The sequence below is a fragment of the Hippocampus zosterae genome, chromosome 10, assembly GCF_025434085.1.
Source record: "Hippocampus zosterae strain Florida chromosome 10, ASM2543408v3, whole genome shotgun sequence".
Classification (NCBI taxonomy): Eukaryota; Metazoa; Chordata; class Actinopteri; order Syngnathiformes; family Syngnathidae; genus Hippocampus; species Hippocampus zosterae.
The window spans coordinates 8,794,336-8,815,666 of NC_067460.1; the positions used below are offsets into that span (position 1 = coordinate 8,794,336).

A 21,331-nucleotide genomic window follows, 5' to 3' on the forward strand; every position below is an offset into this window, starting at 1 on the left:
TTGTAAGAAAACAAATACATCCCATGATGTCTAATACAAATTCTTGCTAGCCAATGCTAGCGAGATGGCGATGTAGGTAAATAAAACGATGTATCTTATTTAAATATACGGTGTGTGTAATTCTATTTGTTGTGTTGTACAGTAAGGTCCAACGTGGTTGTCAACAGTTTAAACTTTAAAGCGCCAAAGTAGCAAAATTGCACCAAGCAACATTTTTATAGTGTGCCTTCATCTCAGAGGTTTTTTTTTTCGAGCGAAACCCCGTTGAAATAGTGACATAAAAACGGAACATTTTCTTGAAAAGGTTCACTCAGGGATGACAGAAGAACATATGTCACACGTTGCTGCAAGCATCAGGATGCATTCAGTAGGGAAGTGACAGAACATTTCAAATCAATGTCGGTGTACAGGTATATAAAAAAAGAGTATATCATTGGATAGAGATTTGAAACACAAATAAAGTGACTTTGTCAGAATTGACTAAGGATTTTTAGGCCATGTCAAAAATCCGCCTATAGTGACTTGTCCTGAAGTGAATGTAAATCAATGGTAAATTTGTGACCGAAACCTTCAGTCTTTGGTAGAAAAATCCCCATATCTTTCTCACTGAGTTAAGAAGACACTGCTAAGAACAAACTAACCTCAGATTTAACAGAAAACAAGAATAATAATTCATCTTGTCAAACTACCTTTCACTTGTGTCAAAATACAATAACAGTGCGATTTTGGATGCTGGAATCAAGGAATCTAGATTTTTTTTTTTAGAGCCACAGAGTATCTCATCAGAACTGACAAATTAAAAAATTAGATGGGTTAGGGTTTCTTAACAAGGGCTCAAGTGCAGCATATACTTCAAGTGAATAATTGAAAAAAATAAAAAGAAGCCAAGTCAATTCCAAAGAAGTGCATTTTTATTTATTGGGATTGACTTTTTTCTTCCACTTTGTTTTGTTTACATTTAAAAGAAGAATGTGAGAAGAGAGGAAGTCCACATGTCATGAGAGAAGAAGTGAGCAGTCCAGTCGAAGCTGCTCGGGCTCAGATGATGGTGGAGGAGGATTGTCGGGAGGCTGGAAGCTGACGAGGTATCACAACTCATCTTTGTGTACTGTTCACGCACGGTTATAGTAATCATCGGTGCACTCTATGATATAAAAACTACATCTACATAGAAAATGTGGACTTTTCCCTTAAAATAGTCACTGGCTTACATTAATGGCACGCTGAAGCTCAAGCCAAGTCAGGTGAAGGACTCATGCTGGACATCTTTTTGTCTCTCTGGAACTTCAAATGTAATAAGTTGAGCACTCTTTTTTGTTGTTGTTGCAAACGTAATGGACTAAATATAACAAACATAACTCCCATCTCTTTTGGCACTTGCGTCCATCCCACATGCTCCAGCTATCTTGTTTCACACTGCACATTGGAAATATTAAAATTCAATACACTCGGTCCTGATGGGTGATGACATTTTTCAACATGAGCACACGAGTTAGCATCTTGTGCAAAAGTGAAATATGTTAAACTGCATGATTGTAACTTGTCTGTGCCCGTGTGCTCGTTTTAGATGAAGACCTGAGACCAAAGCCTGTTTCACACTGAGGTCCTGCAAATTGACCAAATCGCAGTCCCGGCGGAAGACCCCAGATGGGTGTGGTGTGTGCCTTTGAAAAAGGCGAGGTATTGCCAATGATTGAATATTGATTTCACACAGAGATTTCTGTGCTGTGTGTGCACTCATTGTAGTCTGGATCAAATCGGATGTATCCCAGTTGTCTGCGCAATACCTCAAAGACATCGCAGTCAAATGTAAACAATAAACACGGCCAATTATAAGCACATATGCTTTATGTATTGTGAATATAAGATGTTTCTGAATACCTTTGTCTCCATAAAAATTTGGATCCAGTGATCCTCCACTAAAAAACACTGCTTTCCTCTGAGCCAAGTGCTTTGGCCGCATCTTGTGGCAATGTACTGTGTTCCAGAAAGAGAGCAGGTTAGATCCCATGGGGTAAAAAACATGCATAGGTGAATTTGCGAATGGTGGGGGTTCGCAATACTACTTTCCTACTCGCCATCACTTTGCGACACCTCAGGACGTCATAAGAGCAATTTGTGACTTGCAAATTCAAAACAGGTGAAAGCGCTGTACATAAGTAGTTAACTCAAACGCACAAGATGCTAGCTTGTGTATGTGAAATATGGCCTATCAGGAGAAAACTATTCACCAAACAAGTCAAACTATTTGTGATTTTTTTTTCCTGAATTACACTTTTCTTTTAAAAGTGTTCCGTGTTCCTCTCCTTCCACCCAACAGTGTTCCTGTTTAGTCCCATGGGCAAACCCCCCTAAAACTATCTTAGCCACACTATAGATACTGTATAATGTGCAAAAATACTAATTTATGGCAACAAAGTAAAACATGTGCACAAAATACTAAATCTTGGTCAGAAAGTAGAAATAATGAGACTACAAAATACAAATGAATGCAGTGTTGCTTTGCGATGCAAGCGTTAAGAAGTCATTCCGGACAATAAGGTAGAAAAGGTGTGTTCCAGTTGATTATCCCGATGTGCAAGTTTTTTTTTAGTTAATTCGTATTTTGTGTGCACGTTATGCCCATTTTGTGGTCACAAGTTAGCATTTGTAAGAAGCAAATAATTACATTTTGGCAACATCATGTCTGGGGGGGATTCATTTTTTCCTCATTGCTTATCTTTTCTTTTTTTGTTTTTTTTAAAGATTTGAGTTGTGGTGTGGTTTCAGAACATCACCACCCCAGGATGAGGTCCATTAGAATCCACTTCTCTATTTTGCGCTCTGTTCTTACCATGAGGATGATATCTACAGTGTGTTTCACGACTAACTTCGGTACAGCTAATGAGAGTCCAGGGGGCGGCAGGGAGCTGCAGGTTGTAAATCAAGAATATTTCCACTTCCAATAAATAAATGAATAGCTTAGAAATTATCTTGCGTGAAGCCACATCCTCCTAAAAGCATATTGGCGAATCGCAATGCAGAACAGAGATTTGCTTTTTTTGTATCATTGTGTAATAGTAAACAGTGAGTGAGTGGCTAGCTACTGCTTGTGTGCCTGGTTGAAACGTTTGAAGGATTCTAATAGAAATAAAGGGCTAGCCACAAAGCTACCGAGGTGAAAGCAAACGTCTAACCCGAAACACAAAGGATAATAAAACTAGCCGTTAGCTTGATTAGAGAAAACGCTTCTACTGCAGCTGGCTCAGTAGATTAAAAAGTCTGTTTTCTCCTGCCTCCAAGATGTTTTTTTACCGCATTTATTTGTTTTTTGTAGTATAGGATTTGTTGTTGTTGTTGTTAAAAAAAGGCCCAAAGCCACCTTCATTCCATTCTCTCGTGTCCTCTTCCATGATGAGTCTAGAGTAGTGTTTCCCGGTTGTTGCTAGCTTTTTCTTCTTTCTTTATGTTATATCATATTCGATCATGTGAGATTTCTGTCTTTGAAGACTACTTTCTCGATCAGCGGTGGAACATAATTTTAACGTCTGTGTTGATATTACCGGAGCTTACGTCGCACAGTCAAAACTGTTGTATGCCAGATTTTTTTAATTTTTAATTTTATTTATTTTTTAATCTTAATGTTTGGGTCTGTAACAGAAAAAATATCCCTTAAAATGTCAAACAATTCATGCGTGTACCAGACAAATGGGTTTTAGCGAAAGGCCAATAGACTATGATTGAAGGTATACGGAGCCGATGCGCTAAAATGTGATTATTTTACAAGTATCTGTCGACAGCATGTGCACAAGATCTTTTTTGTTTGTTTGTTTTCTTAGCTCCAGGAGAGCATTCACAGCTTTTTTTTTTAATCAATTGTTATTTTATTTTATGTTTTACGGTGGCTTGGCAGACAAGTAGGAAATGAGGGCGGCGATGGCGCAGATGTAGGTAACGATCCCAAACACGATGGAGAGCACGGAAAGCCACAGGGCCTGGCGGGACGCCGCGTTGGCCCCCTGGAGGTCCCCCTCGGCTGAAGCTTTGTTGGTCTGAAAGAGGACAGAAGACTTTGAATCAGTGATCAGTTTCTTTTGGGCAATGGTTCTCAAAATGGAGCCCGCTAGCTGTCACTTGGTAGAATAATTTGCAATGTGATCGTTTTACATGAGTGGGGTATTTTTCTTGTCTAAAATGCGTATGGTTACAGGGATAAAGTCATATATTAAAGTAATATAGGTGTAATTTTGAAATTCACTTGTTTAAATTTGACTTTCTTCCCCCAATAAACAATGACTTTAGTATAGTACTATTATTGTTGTACTATTAAGATTTGATCTTAGATAAATCCAAATTATTATTTAACAAGAATTGTCTTGAACGAAATGACTTTACAACTCTTTTTCTGTCTAAATGATACATTTGTATTTTAATTGTCAAAAAATAGCAGAACTTTTTAATTCCAATGGCATTTTGGAGTACAAATGGTTGTTAAACTTAATTAAGACGATAGGTAAAGTTAAGTAGGATGATAAAATCCTAAAAAAAAACCAGCAACATAATTCTTAATGGCATCAAAGGGGAAATTCAAGTGTTCCAGCAGCAGACAGCAGATTTAAAACTGACTAAATATATCGGATAAAAGCATGACAGTCGTGAAAATCTTTTATGTACAAATATTTTTTTTTTCTGGGGATAAAGTGTAATGGTGAGGCTAGTATGAAAGGCTAGTCTTTGAAAAATATCTTTCATCCAGGATCCAAAAAAGCTTAAGGTAGGCAAGCGGGGTGTGCGTGTGTGTGTTTGTGTGTCAAAGTCAAGGTGCTCGTTTCTCGGCTCCGGAGCTAGTATTGTCTCTTTCAAACCGAGATACTGCACAATTGCCAGAGATGTAACAGAAGATCTTTTCTTTGCTTCGCAGTTTAAACTCTTAACGCCGAATATATGCTGAACCCAAGACTGCTCCGATGAGGCTCTTTTTGCCACATGTTTTTCCATTGACTGACTGTCCTCACGTTCCTTGTCTGCCTCCACTCGACACACTTGGCGCTTGGTCCGGTGGACCACAGTTTGAGAAACATTGCTTGAGACACTGAAACAAACTGGACCTGAAAAATCCCTGATTTCAACATTTAATCCCATCTTTCCTTTCATTTGTTTTACATCTTCAGATTGTGCTCGCAGTCAGTGTGTGTTTTGATCCTTTGTGGTTAAGTTAATACCGCAAATCTATGTAATCCCTACACTTGTGGTGCCTTTAAGAGCGGAATTTTGTTAATCCATTGCTGCCAATTTAAGTGCCAGGTTACTTCTTGTCAATTTGGCACAAATGTCTATGTGTGCGTGTGTGTTTACCTTCTGTGAGAGGTAGAAGGCGGCGATGCCCAGGGGCCAGAAGCAGCAGAGCATGGAGAAGAAGGCGAGGCCCAGGTAGTCCTGAGGGATCATCAGGGGGAAGTTGCTCTCGCTGTCGCTATCGCTGAAGTCTTCTATGGACGAGTCCTGAGGGCACGAGTGGACCCAGGCGAGAGGTCAGAAAGGACGCTTTTCTACATGCATGCATCAGGATTGAGGCCTTTTGAATTCCGGTACCTCACCCCTTAATATTGTGTGTGTGTGTGTGTGTGTGTCTGTATATGAACATATGTCTGTATATAAACAAACAAACAAACACACACACACTCATATACAGTATACAGTATAAGGAGTATCATTTACATAAAAACAAATGATGTTCTCGGTTTACACATAAAGTCACTTCCTTGGTGTGAAATTTTAGCCTGTCTACTTTAATTCTGTAATTTGAATGGCAACAGGGTGCCCAGGTTAATTGTGCCTTCTGCCCTCTAGTGGCATAGCATTTTATTTTATTCTGCATATAATTCTTCATCACTGGCATAGCCAGATGCAGAAAGAAATATTTGTGGCGAATGAATAAGCATGAATCATTTATGGACCAGTGAAGTGAAATTGGTTAATTCCTCGCAGTGCATCGGTTGGGAATGAATGTCGTATAATGCAAAGCGTGCCATTGCAGTAGTATTCAAGTCAAGTTAAGTCAAGCTTTATTGTCAAATATGCTCTATGTGCAACATACAGCACATATGAAATTCCTTTCCTCTCTCAACCACAGTGCAAACCTCCAGTACATTAAAACACACACAGCTATATAAGGGTAGCAAACTGAACAGTGTTAATGCATGTACGATTTATGTTATTTCTGCTCTAAAAGAGGCCTCGGAGAAAAACAAACAAACAAAAAAAAAGCCTCTGCGGTGTTTATATCTGGCAGCATCAAAATTTTGCCGGTGACATGTGACTGAATGAGGTCATGTGACTGAATGAGGTTAGCTCGAATTAGCTCTGACAGGTCGGTCGCTCGTGACTCATACATCATTGGCAAGCAAGGGTTTATTCAATCTGACTTCCTGTATGTCTCGCTTTATTGCATGAATGCACGTGTGCAAATGCTCCAGCTGCAGCTTTAGTGATCTGAACCAAATACGAGGCACCTCTGCACCACTAACCACGGACCGATTTTGAACTTCTTCGTTCAACTCAAGTCACTTTGTGCATAATTCCTCAAAAAGAAGCTTCGAGCCACTCACAGTTGATGTATACTCTTGAAATCAACATAAACCAGAGATTTAAACAAACAAACAAACAACAAAAGTTCCCTTTGTACTAACCTACCCACTTAACCCTGGTTGCGATCACTGCTTGAAGCAACGAATATTTGAACACAAACGGTGCATCAACACATGTAGTCTGAAAATATAACAATACTCAAAACAACTAATATTAATTCGGGTTACTAGGTTACTTATAGTAGCCTAGAAATTCTTCTTCGTGTGATTATATGACTATGAATGAATGAAAGTTTTTCTCATCAAATCTGTATCTACTCAATGCCGAAAAACACCTGTATCAAAATTAAATGTATGAGTAACAGCCTGTGAAAGACTGAATTGGATGAATCAAAATGAATCAGTGAATTGACAATTAACTGATCCTCAAATTAATTGACTGTACTTGTCTAAAAAACAACAAACTGTTCAATCATACAATTTGCAAAATTCTGCTTTTACACTAATCAGTGTTTTTTGCCTGTTTTCTGGCATGTTACGGACCAAACTGGTAAGTGAATCATCATCAATTTCCGGAAAAAATCTGTTTATTGTCTTACCAACAGTCATTATTTGCAGTTATCGTGCGACTAACCTGAAATGTACTTCAACCTGATGCATAGCCTCTGAAGTGGATGTCAAGCTAATCGTCCTTTCCATTAATCAGCACAGAGGAAGCAGCCCTCAGTTTCTTTGAATTTGTTTATTCATTAAACAAGACCAAATTAACATTATCTTTCAGTGACATCTGAGATTCGGGTCTTGGTTGACTTTAATTTTAAGGATGGAAAATGCTCAAATGAGTTTTGCTTTTCGATATGTGGCATCATGATACAGGAGCTGTATGGGGAAAATTGGGCCTTTGGAAAGATAATAATGCTCATGTTTGAAGTATAAATAATGCGATTTTGTGCTTGGGTGGTTCCTGTCCACTTTAATTCATCAACGTCCGTCGTTTTCTTTTGCAAAACGTTTTGGGCTTCGCAGAGTGCGACGAAGGAGAAGAAGATGCCGTGTTGCCTTTGAGGTCACGGTGAGGTTTCCCTCCCGTCGGCCCGTACTTTTTGCATGACCGCACCGCCGCCAGAATTCCAAATGAGCTTTTTGTCTGTCCTTGAGCAGCAAAAACTCTTAACAAAACGCTTTGGCAGTGAATGTAAAAGCAAATGTAAAATAATCTATTCTGGCATACTGATTTAACTTCTCAAATTCATTCCTCCTCTTATTTACCGCATGTTCCCCCTGACCACGCCGTTGGAACAGAGCTGTCATCCTACAATCGTTACATGCGCCAAACTCCACGTAATGTGACTCGCTTGACAGTTTTGCCTTGCTGCTGTCCCCAAAATACTCTGATAGCTCGCCTCTATTAATAAGTCGAAAGACGCTCGTGCTTATAATGCAGTTATCTTCGTCACAGCAGCTGCAGCAGCAGCAAATGATGTGTCACACATTTAAATGATGTGATTAAATATTGCTTGGACTCTCAAACTCACAATTGACAAACTCGAAGTACTATTAGATCTTGTCTGCCTTATAATGCGACATTCGAGGCTCATGGAATGGCGGAAATATCACACTTTTAATGGGGCCGTATGATGGAGAAATTTACTTTTTTTTTCTTCTTTGATGTGTCCATTCAGGAGAAATATTTTCCAAGGACCTATTCATAATAATGCCAATTATGGTTAAATGCCCCAATAATTAAAATGTCCAGTGTCATAACAAGTTCATTTTTTGGGGGGGGGGGGGGGGGGGGGGGGTTTAAAGGCGAACCAAAAGGGAAAGGTTTATCCTGTAACTGGAGGCAGTTTCTGGTATGTGCAATATGTGCAGCTGCAACATGGTACGTAAATAGATAAAATTTTTTCGCCGTCACAAAATAATTCAAATGCATCCAATCACTTGCCAGAAGTCGGCAACCCAAAATGTTGAAAGAGCCATATTGCACCAAAAAAAATCCTTCAAAACAAATATGTCTGGAGCCGCAAAAAAATAAATATATTTAAGGCCGTATTTAAGCTTTATAAAAAAGGCAACACATACTGTATGTATCCATTTAACTATGTTAGCCTACTATCAAAATAATAATAATAATACATTTTATTTATATGACTAAGTTGGCAACAAATACATTCGATCCCGGCTCTGGCCTTCCTGTGTGGAGTTTGCATGTTCTGCCCGGGCCTGCGTGGGTTTTCTCCAGGTACTCCGGTTTCCTCCCAAATTCCAAAAACATGCATGGCAGTTTCATGGAACACTAAATTAAAGTGTGAGTGTGAGCGCGGATGGTTGTTTGTCTCTGTGTGCCCTGCGATTGGCTGGCAACCAGTTCAGGGTGTCCCCCGCCTACTGCCGGGAGACAGCTTGGATAGGCACCAGCACCACCACGACCCTTGTGAGGATAAAGCGGATCGAAAATGGATGGATGAATGGATGGATGTCATGGCAGCAAACGTATTGTGGTGATGTTGAGCTGTAAGAGAAAAAGTCAAGGGGTGCCACTGTCTGTAATAATACGTCTTTTATTAAAAATGACTACACTCAGTGAATTTCCCCCTTTTGTTTCTATTATTCATATCAGAGCTTTCCACTGGCCTAAAGTCGAGGTAGGAAAGAGTCATTGGCTTAATGTGTTTACTTTACATTGGAAATTACTTTGCAGACCCCAAATATATTGTCCAGGGAGCCTAGTTGGAGAACCACTGCTTTAATCTATTATGCAAGTAAAAGCAGACAAACATAGAGCGTTCAAGCAACGTGCCGACTTACGTCCGAATCAGGGAGCAGGTCGTCTTCCTCGTCCATGCTGTAGGAGGCGCTGTGGAAGTCACCGTGCGCCTCGGCCAACAGCTTCCGCTCCAGCGTGGATCCTGGACCGATGTCCACAAAGGTGGTCTCCAGGTAGTCCTTACTAAGCAGCGAGTCGCCGTGGCTCCAGATGGGCGCAGCCGGGTAGAAAGACTCAAACGTGCGGGGTAAGGAACACGGGTCCAGAAGCTGATGCGGCTGCTGAACATCTGGAGGGTGTCCGCAGTAGCCCCTCCAAGCCAACGGAGGGTAGGCCATGTCCTCCTCGCACTTGACCAGCATTCCCTTGAAGACTCCCCCAGGAGCCGGTCCCGATGGCCGATGTGGGCTTTCTCCCAGGAGAGGGTGCTCCAACTCATCGCGGTTCTCCATCGCTGGCTTTGAATGGCATCCACGCCCCAAAATGTAATCTGCAGAATCGGAGTGGCTCCCCCCCGAAGAGTGCACAATGGGATTAGATGCTTTGCCGGCTGCTAGTTTTTCAGCGATAATCCATCTTTAATCCAATTTGCTGATTTCTCTCTTGGTGAAAGCTCAGCTGCCGAGGATGAAAACACACTTTCTATCCGTCGTCCTGTGCAGGTTATGGCTGAAGAATTCCAAAGCCTCTGATCTTCAAGTATTTGCTTATACAGTTCACGTCTCCTTTCTGATAATGGACAACCAATGAAAACCTCTTTTTGGAAATCGTGGAACAGTCCAAAGCTAACAGCACACAGTGTTGTGATGGCGTGGGAGAAAAAAAAGATCAAAGTGGAATTGAGAGTTGAGAAATATTCCTAACTAATGGATGAGACTCTGGACTGTCTTCATTTAGATGCTCAGTTTAGTTGTTTGTCTCTGTGCCTTGCGATTGACGGGTGACGAATCCAGGGTGTCGGATTATCACATCTATCCTTGGCATCAAAGATTGCTGAAAAGGTTCTGGTGTGGAAACAGTTGTGCAATGAACACTAACTAAGGTAAAAGACTCACAGGCTGTTGTGATTTCCAGGTGTCTCTCTCCATGTCCCCTGCGCTTGAGTAGTTATCAATCCAGGGTGTGGGATTATCATATGAATCCTTTACGGCCAGAGTTAGAAAAAAAATCTGTGTGGAAATGACAGTTGGGGAATGACTGCAAAAGAATAACACTTGATTTAAATGGTCAGGTTTCCAGTCTGTTTCTGTTTTTGGGGGCAGGGAATAATGAGAGTTGAGGACTGATCACGAATGACTGCAATTTCAAAGTCTGAGTTTGTTGTCTGTCTCAGTGTGCTCCAGGGTTTAGAACTATTACATCAATCCTTTCCGTCAAGGATCAGAAAAAAAGTGCTTGAGAGCAGTCTTGATTTAAATGCTCAGATTTGTTTTGTTTCTATCTCGACAAACACTGATCGACTGACTAACGACCCATCCAGGGTCTAGGTGTACCACATCAAACTTTACCGTTTGGGTTTGAATGAAAGTTCTAAAAAATAACAGCTGAGGAATGATCGTCATTTCATGGATGAGCCTTTTGTGATTTTCAAGGTGCAGGTTCGTCGTCTGTCTCAGTGTTCTGCGACTGACCTGCAACCGATCCAGGTTTTGATATGCTTTTTGCCTAAGGTCAGCTGGGATACACACCTGCTTTGCTGTAACACTGAACAGAATATGTGGAGGAAAATGGACGGCTTGATGATGTGTTTCAGATGGCTGCGCCGATAAATAGTGCGTGTTGATTATGCCCAAGCATCAAAGTCGTGGCGCCATGTGCGGATTGGGGCCATATTGGAGGGCGGTTAATCTGTAAAAGCAATGAGGGTCCAGAAATAGAATCCTACGGGACGCTTCGGCAGGTCAACTGGGCCGCCGGCATCCAGCGTCCATCGCTGCGCCACGTCATCATGAAGAAATCAAAAAGCCTCCTTGTTGATTAATGCCACAACCGAGCCCCCTCTGGATGTGTATTTTTGATGTCGTCTGTCGAACTTCACAAAGTTTAAGTCACGTCAAATGAGCAGCGCCAAGCTCTTTATCCGGGCTGGAAGCGGGGGTCTATTAAAGAGAAGCAACAAAGATATTTCAGCGTCAACGTTTCCTTGATCAAGAAACGATCGTCTTCCAGGAGTGCACTGATCAATACGCATCATTAGAACTATCGTCATTTCCTTTTTAAAGTCAATCTCTGTGAAAACCGCGGAGTGAAGTGTAAAAACACTCAAAATCCCAAGGAGGAACTTTTAATTCAATTCTGGAGCAGAACAGATTTGTTCTACATAAGCGTTATATAAAGCGGACCTTTGGGTAAAACGGCCCTTGCTCAAAGTTTAGAAAGTTAGATTTTGGATCAATAGACTTACTTAGTTCAGCTTGATGTGTTCCAGAGATCTTCAAACAAGATCAGGAAGGGCTCTGCAGAAACTCACAAAGGAGGAGTTATATTTAAAACAATATTTGAGATCTTCACTACAACAAGTCCAGAGCAACTTTAAAATATGACATCTTGTTTTGCTGATGTATTTGGAAGATTGTATGATACACCAGAGGTGAAGGTAAATGGCAGACCTGCATTAAATGCAACATGAGTCACACAAATACATTCTGACAGTTTACGTACACATAATAGACACTAATGAACATATGATTGCTCGATCGGCGATGAAGGATTCATGCATACATGGTGATACAAAATGGACACCGGGTGAATTCGTGATTGATAAGAAAAAAACTTTATTAGTCTCGCAATGGAGAAATTCACGATTCACAGCAGCAAAGTTATGAAAGGAAGAAGTAGAACAACAAAATATAGGAGCTGCTGGAAAGGCAGCCACTCACGCGGCGCCATTTTGAAGTCAAAATAACAAAAATAACACAACACAACACAACACATAGGACACAGACAGTCGTGCAATCTTCACCACATTTCTGCATAGACGACCATTACGTAATTATAGATGAACGCACAGTCGATGCATAACCATACCTGATGGATACATGGCAAGTCACAGAGACACGATAGATAGAAGACATTGTGATACCAGATGAATACACGATGATGCAGGTCTGCTACATGTTGAAAAACAGAAGATTTTCTGAAAAGGATAATCAATGTTTACTTGATGATGCACATTTGCTTTTTGTATTCATGGGATGTCACAGTCTACTACAGTGGCTTAGTGGCAAGAAGACACGATGCTCTCCATATCATGGGGAAGATGCTGCAGTGTTGGGGTGAAGCATGAAGGCAATCAATGACGCGCTAACGGAGCATTTCATTGCACTTGGGAGAGAAACAAGACCGTGTGATTGCATCATCAAGCGTCTTTCACTCTACTTGTACTTTACTTGCACTCCCATTCACGAATACACACACACACACACACACACTCCCAAATACCGCACTTTCATTCCAGCAGTGATGCACTCATTTTATTACGCCCACCCAGCTCCTCCTCCTCATCGTCCTCATCTTTGCATTCTGCAACGCGAATAAAACTGCTACGGTGGTGGTGACAAGGACGCTACCACAAATCACATACACTGCGTAACAAGAGCAGCCTCTTGCCCTCTGTCACTCACCTCTGTGCTTTTATTCAATCAGAACAATGTGTTTTAACTACAAGGCGGGAATGATACAGAATATTGTATTGATATCGCTATTGCATCGTCATATCGTATTGTGCGCTCGGGATAGACCAGCAGTCTCTACAGTTCATTGATGTTGTAAAGAAAAGTGGTTTTATTCCATTCATGACTGATATCGAATTGATAAATGCATGATGACACCTGATCGATGTTCGTAGCTCGCCGAGACAGAATTTTGAGTATAGATACTGAACAGGATACATGACACATAGCAAATTTGATCCACATTTGGCCTTGCTGTGTTTTATTTTACTGTTGCAGAAATTCTTTTGGATTGCTACTTGAGATTAACGTTTTGGTCAGGCATCTTCTACGGCAGGTGTCACCAACATTTTTGAGGGTGAGAGCAACTTCATGTGTACCGATTGTGTGAAGGGCTACCAAATTGATACACGTCTGAAATAACATATTTGTCCAAAATACCTTCAATAATATGAGGATGTGTTATTTTTAATACTTGATGATTTCAATTGTCAGACTTTGATCGTGTTTCGAAATGTCTCACAGTACTGCCAATGTTTGCATTTTTAAATCATAATTTCTACTAGCAAATCACAATGTCCAGGCACTGGCGGGCTACTCAAGTGGTCTTCACGGGCTACCTGGTGCCCGCTGTCACGATCTGCCCGAAGCGATAATGATCGCTCCGTGCAGAACGAAAAAAATAAAGGATTGGATCCCCGGAAAACAGACAACGAAAGAATTTTCTCAAAGCAAAGAGTGTCTTTAATGACAAAAACAGAAAGAGCCCGACAGGGAAAAAACGGAAACACAAAACGCTGGTCAAATAAGGACCAGGGAAGAAATAAGGAAACAACTGAAAACGCTCGCTGAAAAACAAAGTGCGAGGAGCTACTGATTAGGCACTATCTAAGTATTCAATTTAGTGACTAACGCGAATGGCAAGAGTCAAGGCCGCAAGGCAAGAAGGCAACGAGTAATCTACAAATAGAGGAGTTAGCACGAGAGATCAATGGCACGGTGAGGAATTCTCCGGCAGTGGGAGAACTGCCGGAGTCTCATTAATATAGGAGGGTAATCAGCCCGAAATTACGGACAGGTGCGCAGATGGCGGGTGAGAAAACCCGCCACCTGCTGGCGGACACGCGACGTGACAGTACCCCCCCCTCAATGGACGCCTCCCGGCGGACTACCCGGCTTGGATGGATGTGTAGCGTGGAAGTCGCGCAAAAGGGATGGATCAAGGATCCAGGAGCGAGGCACCCACTGCCGCTCCTCAGGCCCGTAGCCCTCCCAGTCGACCAGATACTGGAACCCCTTTCCCCTGCGCCGAGAGTCCAGGATGGCACGAACCGTGTACACCGGGTCACCGTCGACGACCCGCGGAGGGGGCGGCGGCGTGGGAGGAGGAGCCAAGTCACTGGAAGACACGGGTTTGAGTAGGGAGACGTGGAAGACGGGGTGAACCTTCATGGTGGGCGGCAGCCGGAGCCTGACTGCAGACGGACTGATGACGGCCTCGACCTCGAACGGTCCAGTAAATCGGGGTCCCAGTTTCGCAGACGTGCCGGCCAGCCGAAGATCCCTAGTCGCCAGCCACACCTTCTGTCCTACCACGTATGAAGGAGCCGGGCGCCGGCGACGATCCGCGATCCGCTGGTTCCTGGCCGCCGTGCGGGACAACGCAGCCCGGGCCTCCTTCCACACGCGATGGGCCCGCTTGAGGTGGTGCTGCACAGAGGGGACCTCCACCTGCCCCTCCTGGGACGGGAACAGCGGCGGCTGGTACCCGTAGGCGGCCATGAAGGGGGACCTACCAGTGGCAGAAGAGACGAGGGTGTTGTGCGCGTACTCCACCCAGGGTAAGTGGTCGACCCAGGATGAGGGACGGTGAAGGCACACACAGCGGAGGGCCGCCCCCAGATCCTGGTTGGCACGCTCGGCTTGTCCATTGGACTGGGGGTGGTACCCCGAGGTCAGACTGGCCGTGGCCCCGAGGGACCGGCAGAACTGCTTCCAGACGCGGGATACGAACTGGGGCCCCCGGTCCGAGACAATGTCCAGTGGAATGCCGTGGAGACGGAAGACGTGTTCGACAAGGAGGTCGGCGGTCTCCAGCGCCGACGGCAACCTGGACAAAGGAACAAAATGAGCCGCCTTGGAGAAGCGGTCCACGATCGTGAGTACGACAGTTCGACCCCGGGAAGGCGGGAGACCCGTGACGAAGTCCAGGGCGATGTGGGACCACGGGCGAGGAGGAATGGGCAACGGCTGGAGCAGTCCCGCCGGCGGCTGATGGGACGACTTGCCGCAGGCGCAGGAGGTGCAGGCCTTGACGAACTCCGTCACGTCGTTGCGGAGCTCCGGCCACCAGAAACGCTGGGCGACGAGTTGCACAGTCCGGTTCACCCCGGGATGACACGCCACCTTGGAACCATGTCCCCACTGCAGGACTTCAGATCGTAAGGGAGGAGGTACGAATAGCCTCCCTGCTGGGCACTCCGTCGGCACCTGAACCCCCTCCAGGGCTGCCTGGATCCGCTGCTCAACCTCCCACTGGACGGCCCCCACGACGCACCGGGCCGGGAGGATGGTCTCCGGGGATCGATCCCTCCCCGCAGGCTCGTGGAGACGGGAGAGGGCGTCGGGCTTGGTGCTCTTAGACCCGGGAGAGTAGGTGAGGATGAAGTCGAACCTGGTAAGGAAGAGGGCCCACCGGGCCTGACGGGCGTTCAGTCTTTTGGCGGAGCGGAGGTAGGCGAGGTTCTTATGATCCGTGTAGACCGTAAAGGGTTCCTTTGCCCCCTCGAGCCAGTGCCGCCACTCCTGCAAGGCGGTCACAACTGCCAACAGTTCACGGTTGCCCACGTCGTAATTGGACTCAGCGGCACTGAGTCGACGGGAGAAGAAGGCGCAGGGGTGCAACTTCTGGTCGACCGGAGAGCGCTGGGACAGCACAGCCCCCACCCCCGAATCCGAGGCGTCCACCTCCACGATAAAGGGGAGATCAGGATCAGGGTGCTGTAGTACGGGGGGACTGGTGAACGCCGCCTTCAGGTTTGCGAACGCCGCATCCGCGGTCGAATCCCACTTAAATGGGGTTTTAATGGACGTAAGGCGGGTTAAGGGGAGCGCCTTCTGACTATAACCGCGGATAAAGCGTCGGTAGAAGTTGGCGAACCCCAGAAAGCGCTGCAGTTCCTTGCGATTGGACGGAACCGGCCAGTTAGTGACTGCACGCGTCTTAATGGGGTCCGCCCTTAACCTGCCCTGTTCAATAATGAACCCTAGGAAGGAGATGACGGGGACATGGAATTCACACTTTTCTGCCTTGACGAAGAGCCGGTTCTCCAGTAGACGTTGTAGCACCAGCCTAACGTGTTGCTGGTGCTCGTGTAGTGACTGGGAAAAAATTAAAATATCGTCAAGGTAAACGAAACAAAAGATGTTTATCATGTCCCTTAGCACATCATTAATTAGATTTTGAAAAACGGCAGGGGCGTTGGTGAGCCCAAAAGGCATAACCAGGTATTCAAAATGACCCAGAGGGGTCTTAAAAGCCGTCTTCCACTCGTCACCCTCCCGGATGCGAATCAAGTGGTAAGCGCTGCGCAAGTCTAATTTGGAGAAAATGGTGGCTGACTGCAATGGGGCGAAGGCGGAGTCCAGCAAGGGTAGCGGGTATCTATTCTTAATTGTTATCTCGTTTAATCCCCGATAGTCTACGCAGGGTCGCAGGGTCTTGTCTTTCTTCCCTACGAAGAAAAAACCCGCCCCTAACGGTGAACGCGATGGTCTAATAAGACCTGCGGCGAGCGAGCTGTTGATGTACTCCGTCAATGCCTCGCGCTCGGGTTGGGACACCTGATACAGCCGCGAGGTCGGCAACGGAGCGCCCGCCTGCAGGTCTATAGCACAATCGTAGGGGCGGTGTGGGGGCAAAGAGTGGGCACGATCCTCGCTGAACACCTCCTTTAGATCCCGATAGCAATCCGGCACTCCGTCAAGGCAGATCTCCTCGGGGGGCGTGACACGTTCATGCTTCCCGACGGCCGATTGAAGACAGTGCTGGTAACAATATGGGCTCCAGCTGTCTATCGCTGGGCGCGCCCAGGAAATCACGGGATTGTGTGTCTTCAGCCAGGGTAACCCGAGAACGATCGGGGCATTGCGAGACGGCATTAGGTAAAAACGGCGATGTTCGACATGGTTGCCGGACAGTAGAAGTTTCAACGGCTCCGTCCTATGCGTAACTACCGCCAGGAGGCGCCCATCAAGATCACAAACCCGCTTCCTATCTATCAACCTCTCCACGGAACAACCCAGCTCGGATGCGAGATCGGTGTCCATTATACAGTCATCAGCCCCCGAGTCAACCAGAGCCCGAACCCGCCACGACCGGGACCCCGTTAATATCTCCCCCTCGAGTTCGAGTCTGTTGGGGTGTCCAGGCCGCGAGTCGACTCGCCTAGACTCGAAGGGGGGCGCGCGCGGTCGTGACTCACAGTACTCCTGGTGGGCAGGGGGTGACGACCCCGGATGGCTGGTTGCGGCGTGAGGAGATGGTGGAACGCCGTCAGTCGTCGCTCGGTCGCTGAAACGACGCTTTCTTTCCTCCGCACCAGCGTCCCTGCCTCCCAGCTGCACCTGTTCCTCCGTGGGTGTTCGTCGGAACTGGGACCGATCACCTCCACGCTCCCGGCTTCGCTCCCTCAGGCGATTGTCCATGAGGAGGGAGAGGTCGATTAATTCCTCCAGGTTGGTGCTGTGGTCGCGGGTCGCCAGCTCGTCCTTGAGTTGAGGGTTTAGCCCGCGGCGAAACAGGCCACACAGCGCCCGATCATCGTATCCACTCTGGGCGGCCAGGATCCGGAACTCGATGGAGTAATCCGCTACCGATCGCTCTCCCTGGCGGAGGGCGAGTAGCCGGCCCTCTGCCTCTCTGCCTCGCACGGGATGATGGAACACCCGGCGGAACGCAGCCACGAAGTCGGGGAACGAGGTACGGAGATTCGGCTTGGCGTCACTGGTCGCAATCGCCCACGATGCCGCCGGACCTGTTAACAGACTCATGACATAAGCCACCTTGGCGGCGTCATTAGCATAGGCAGAAGGCTGTAGGTCGAATATGAGAGAGCACAGGTGGAGGAAGTGTCCACACTGCCCGTGCTCGCCCCCGTAGCGAGGGGGGTGTGGAAGCGATGGCTCCCTCGTCATAACGGGATATGAGGAGGGCGCTTCGGGAATAATAGAATGAACCCCGGGGGAAGATGGTCTCCGCTCTTCCACCCGGACCAACCGAGGTTCTAAATCATCGGACCGATGAGCCAGCATGGAGACCGCGCCACGGAGTTCCCTAATGGCTTGGCCCTGCTGACTCATCTGTTGCTCTTGTCGGGAAAGAGCGGAAAAAATTTTTTCGATGTCTGCGGGATCCATGGTGGCCGGAGAATTCTGTCACGATCTGCCCGAAGCGATAATGATCGCTCCGTGCAGAACGAAAAAAATAAAGGATTGGATCCCCGGAAAACAGACAACGAAAGAATTTTCTCAAAGCAAAGAGTGTCTTTAATGACAAAAACAGAAAGAGCCCGACAGGGAAAAAACGGAAACACAAAACGCTGGTCAAATAAGGACCAGGGAAGAAATAAGGAAACAACTGAAAACGCTCGCTGAAAAACAAAGTGCGAGGAGCTACTGATTAGGCACTATCTAAGTATTCAATTTAGTGACTAACGCGAATGGCAAGAGTCAAGGCCGCAAGGCAAGAAGGCAACGAGTAATCTACAAATAGAGGAGTTAGCACGAGAGATCAATGGCACGGTGAGGAATTCTCCGGCAGTGGGAGAACTGCCGGAGTCTCATTAATATAGGAGGGTAATCAGCCCGAAATTACGGACAGGTGCGCAGATGGCGGGTGAGAAAACCCGCCACCTGCTGGCGGACACGCGACGTGACACCCGCGGGCACCATGTTGGTGACCACTGTTCTACGGGTTAGTCATTTTACTTTGCTTGATTATAATTGTAATATTTTTATGATGATAATTAAAACAGGGGTTCTCAAACTTTTTGGGCTCAGGGGAGAAATTTTTCCAAGGACGCCCTCATAATCTTATCACCACTTAAACTACCATGTGCACCCCTAACGTCCATGGGAATAAAAAAAAAAACAACCCAAAAAAACCCTGCTAATTATTCTGCATGGCCCCAAGCTACAGCTTTCCAGTTTCAGAATAACTGATTTAAAACATCGCTGGCAAAGTTAATAACGGTTTTATTATGGCAAAAAGATGATTATTATTTCCATTATTTCCTATGGGAAGACATGTATACAAAGGATCTCACACGCGAGCCTATCAGGGAGGCAAACCTTGAGGTAGAATGGGAAAAGGAAGCTAAACTGCTGTTGCTGCTGCTGCTGACTTAGTCTGATTTTCAGCCACTCTGCAGTCTTACTCGACGTCTTTCAGCGCACAATGCACAGCGATGGAAGTAATTGGTCAACGAGTCAAGTTTGTCCACAAACGAGCAGCCAGGGACGGGATGCGAGTAATCATAGTTGCTAATGAAACCACATGTACGTGCCCCCCACAAGACCCCCCAGCCAATCGGAGCCGAGCGGCCTTGCTCGGAGACACGGCACAGTGGAACTTAAACTGACATTGATTTCATCTCTGTTGTTGTGTGTTGGATGGAACTATCTTGCCATTTGCAAAATAACCACTTCCTGTTTCTAAGGAAATGCTTTGAGCATTGGAAATTTATGGTGATATTTATAATTCTGACACGCAGACAGTATATTTGTGACACGGGTCAATGATGTGTGTGATGTGTGTCATCTTCGGCAGATGTCCACATCAAATGATGACATTGAGGAGCCATTGTCTCATTTCCCCAAAACACTTCTACCTCTTCCCTCATCGATGGAATTTGTGCTAGGAGGTGCTAAAAGTACCGTAAACAGAGGCGTGAGGAACGTGCAATGGGAGGAGAGCAATGAGCTCATGCCCCCGTGGACAAATACAGGAGACACTTGGCGAGCGTTTCCATCACTCCAAATGGGAGTCCATCAGTGACGAGCTGAGAAGGTCCTTCGGTATTGACCCGGTTAGTGACGATTCCAGTAAGTTCCGTCACTGTTTAGTCTATCCGTTTAAACATTTTTTTAAAAATTTCTCATCATTCGTCAGCAAAACGGGCCTTCCAGGTTATAAAAGGAACCCAAATTGGTTGAAATAACGCTGGGTCCAAAAGGGATTGAGCCAAAGCTGGGTTATTTGGACCCAGTGCATTGGCTTGTGGATTTAAGCCAGCATTTTGGATCAAGAGTTTTGATCCAACAAGGCGTAAAATCTACCCATACTGATGAGTTATAACTACCAAGAAATGGGTTACTCTGTAACCAGTATACAGTAGCTGTGGTTAGAAATGCGACAAATTTTACTGGCAACATTTTCTAAGAAGAAGCAGCAGCAACTTTCTCCTGTTAGGGGTTGCCGCAGCGAGTCACTCAAATGATATGCCAAGCACAGTTTTGGAACACACACATCAGAAAGCCTAACTCGTCTTCTGAGCCTTACTAGGATAAAAGCAGGAAATATGGTTAACCGACATTTATTTATATCCATGTCTTGGTATGTGTGTGTATGTCCGTGTGCGTGCGTACGTGTGTGTGCGCTCCCTCCACCAGTTTGGCAGCATACACAACAGACCAAACGGTATGATTAATGGGCCTTAATTCAGTCTTGAGTTTGGCAGTGCTGTGCAAGTGTCGTCGTGTTGCCGCAGATTAAACGCCCGCACGTCTCTGTTAAAGTATATGTTTATATTCACTCCTTCCATCAGCTGCATGCTCGTGATTAAATGTTCTGCTGTACTGCAACACCCGTACGAGAGATTTTGTCTGACAAAGGTTAATCAACCAAGGTAAATATTGCACCGTCCATGCACAGCACTTGGACAACCTCAAGAGTGTAAACATTTATTGAGGTACTACAGTGGTACCTCTACTTACAAACGTCTCTTCATATGAAAATTTCAAGTTAAGAAACACCTCAACAGCAAAATATTGCCTCTTGTTACGAAAGAGATTTCAAGATACACAAGGTAAAAATACAGTATGGGCAGCTACTCGCAGCTCCTAGGTTCCTGAACACAACATACTTATAGCTGCTCTGCCATTGGCTATTACCGAGCATCTTCCTGGCATCCCATTGGCTAAGAGGGACCTCTAGTGAATGTGTTTTTTTGTTATTAGATAGATAAATAGATGTGCCTATACAGCGTCCTTGTCATTCGCCCCTTGGGCCATGAGGCGTTCCAATAGTTTTACATAAACCACTC

At 45.4% G+C, this 21,331-nt stretch overlaps 1 protein-coding gene across 2 annotated transcripts in view; it reads right to left on the bottom strand.

Moving 5' to 3' along the window:
- Positions 1-893: 893 nt before the first annotated feature.
- tmem91 (transmembrane protein 91) overlaps positions 894-21,331 on the bottom strand; it is a 23,254-nt gene continuing 2,816 nt past the window's right edge. Inside the window, exons 2-5 of one of the 2 annotated variants that reach the window (XM_052079102.1) lie at positions 11,741-11,792; positions 9,378-11,435; positions 5,335-5,481; positions 894-4,031 (exon numbers count right to left, since the gene is read on the bottom strand). In XM_052079102.1, coding sequence (XP_051935062.1) covers positions 3,876-4,031; positions 5,335-5,481; positions 9,378-9,788 — 714 coding nt within the window. In that variant the 5' untranslated portion in view covers positions 9,789-11,435; positions 11,741-11,792 and the 3' untranslated portion in view covers positions 894-3,875. Of the gene's footprint in view, positions 4,032-5,334; positions 5,482-9,377; positions 11,436-11,740; positions 11,802-21,331 lie in introns of both variants that reach the window. The other variant, XM_052079103.1, reaches the window with a different exon arrangement.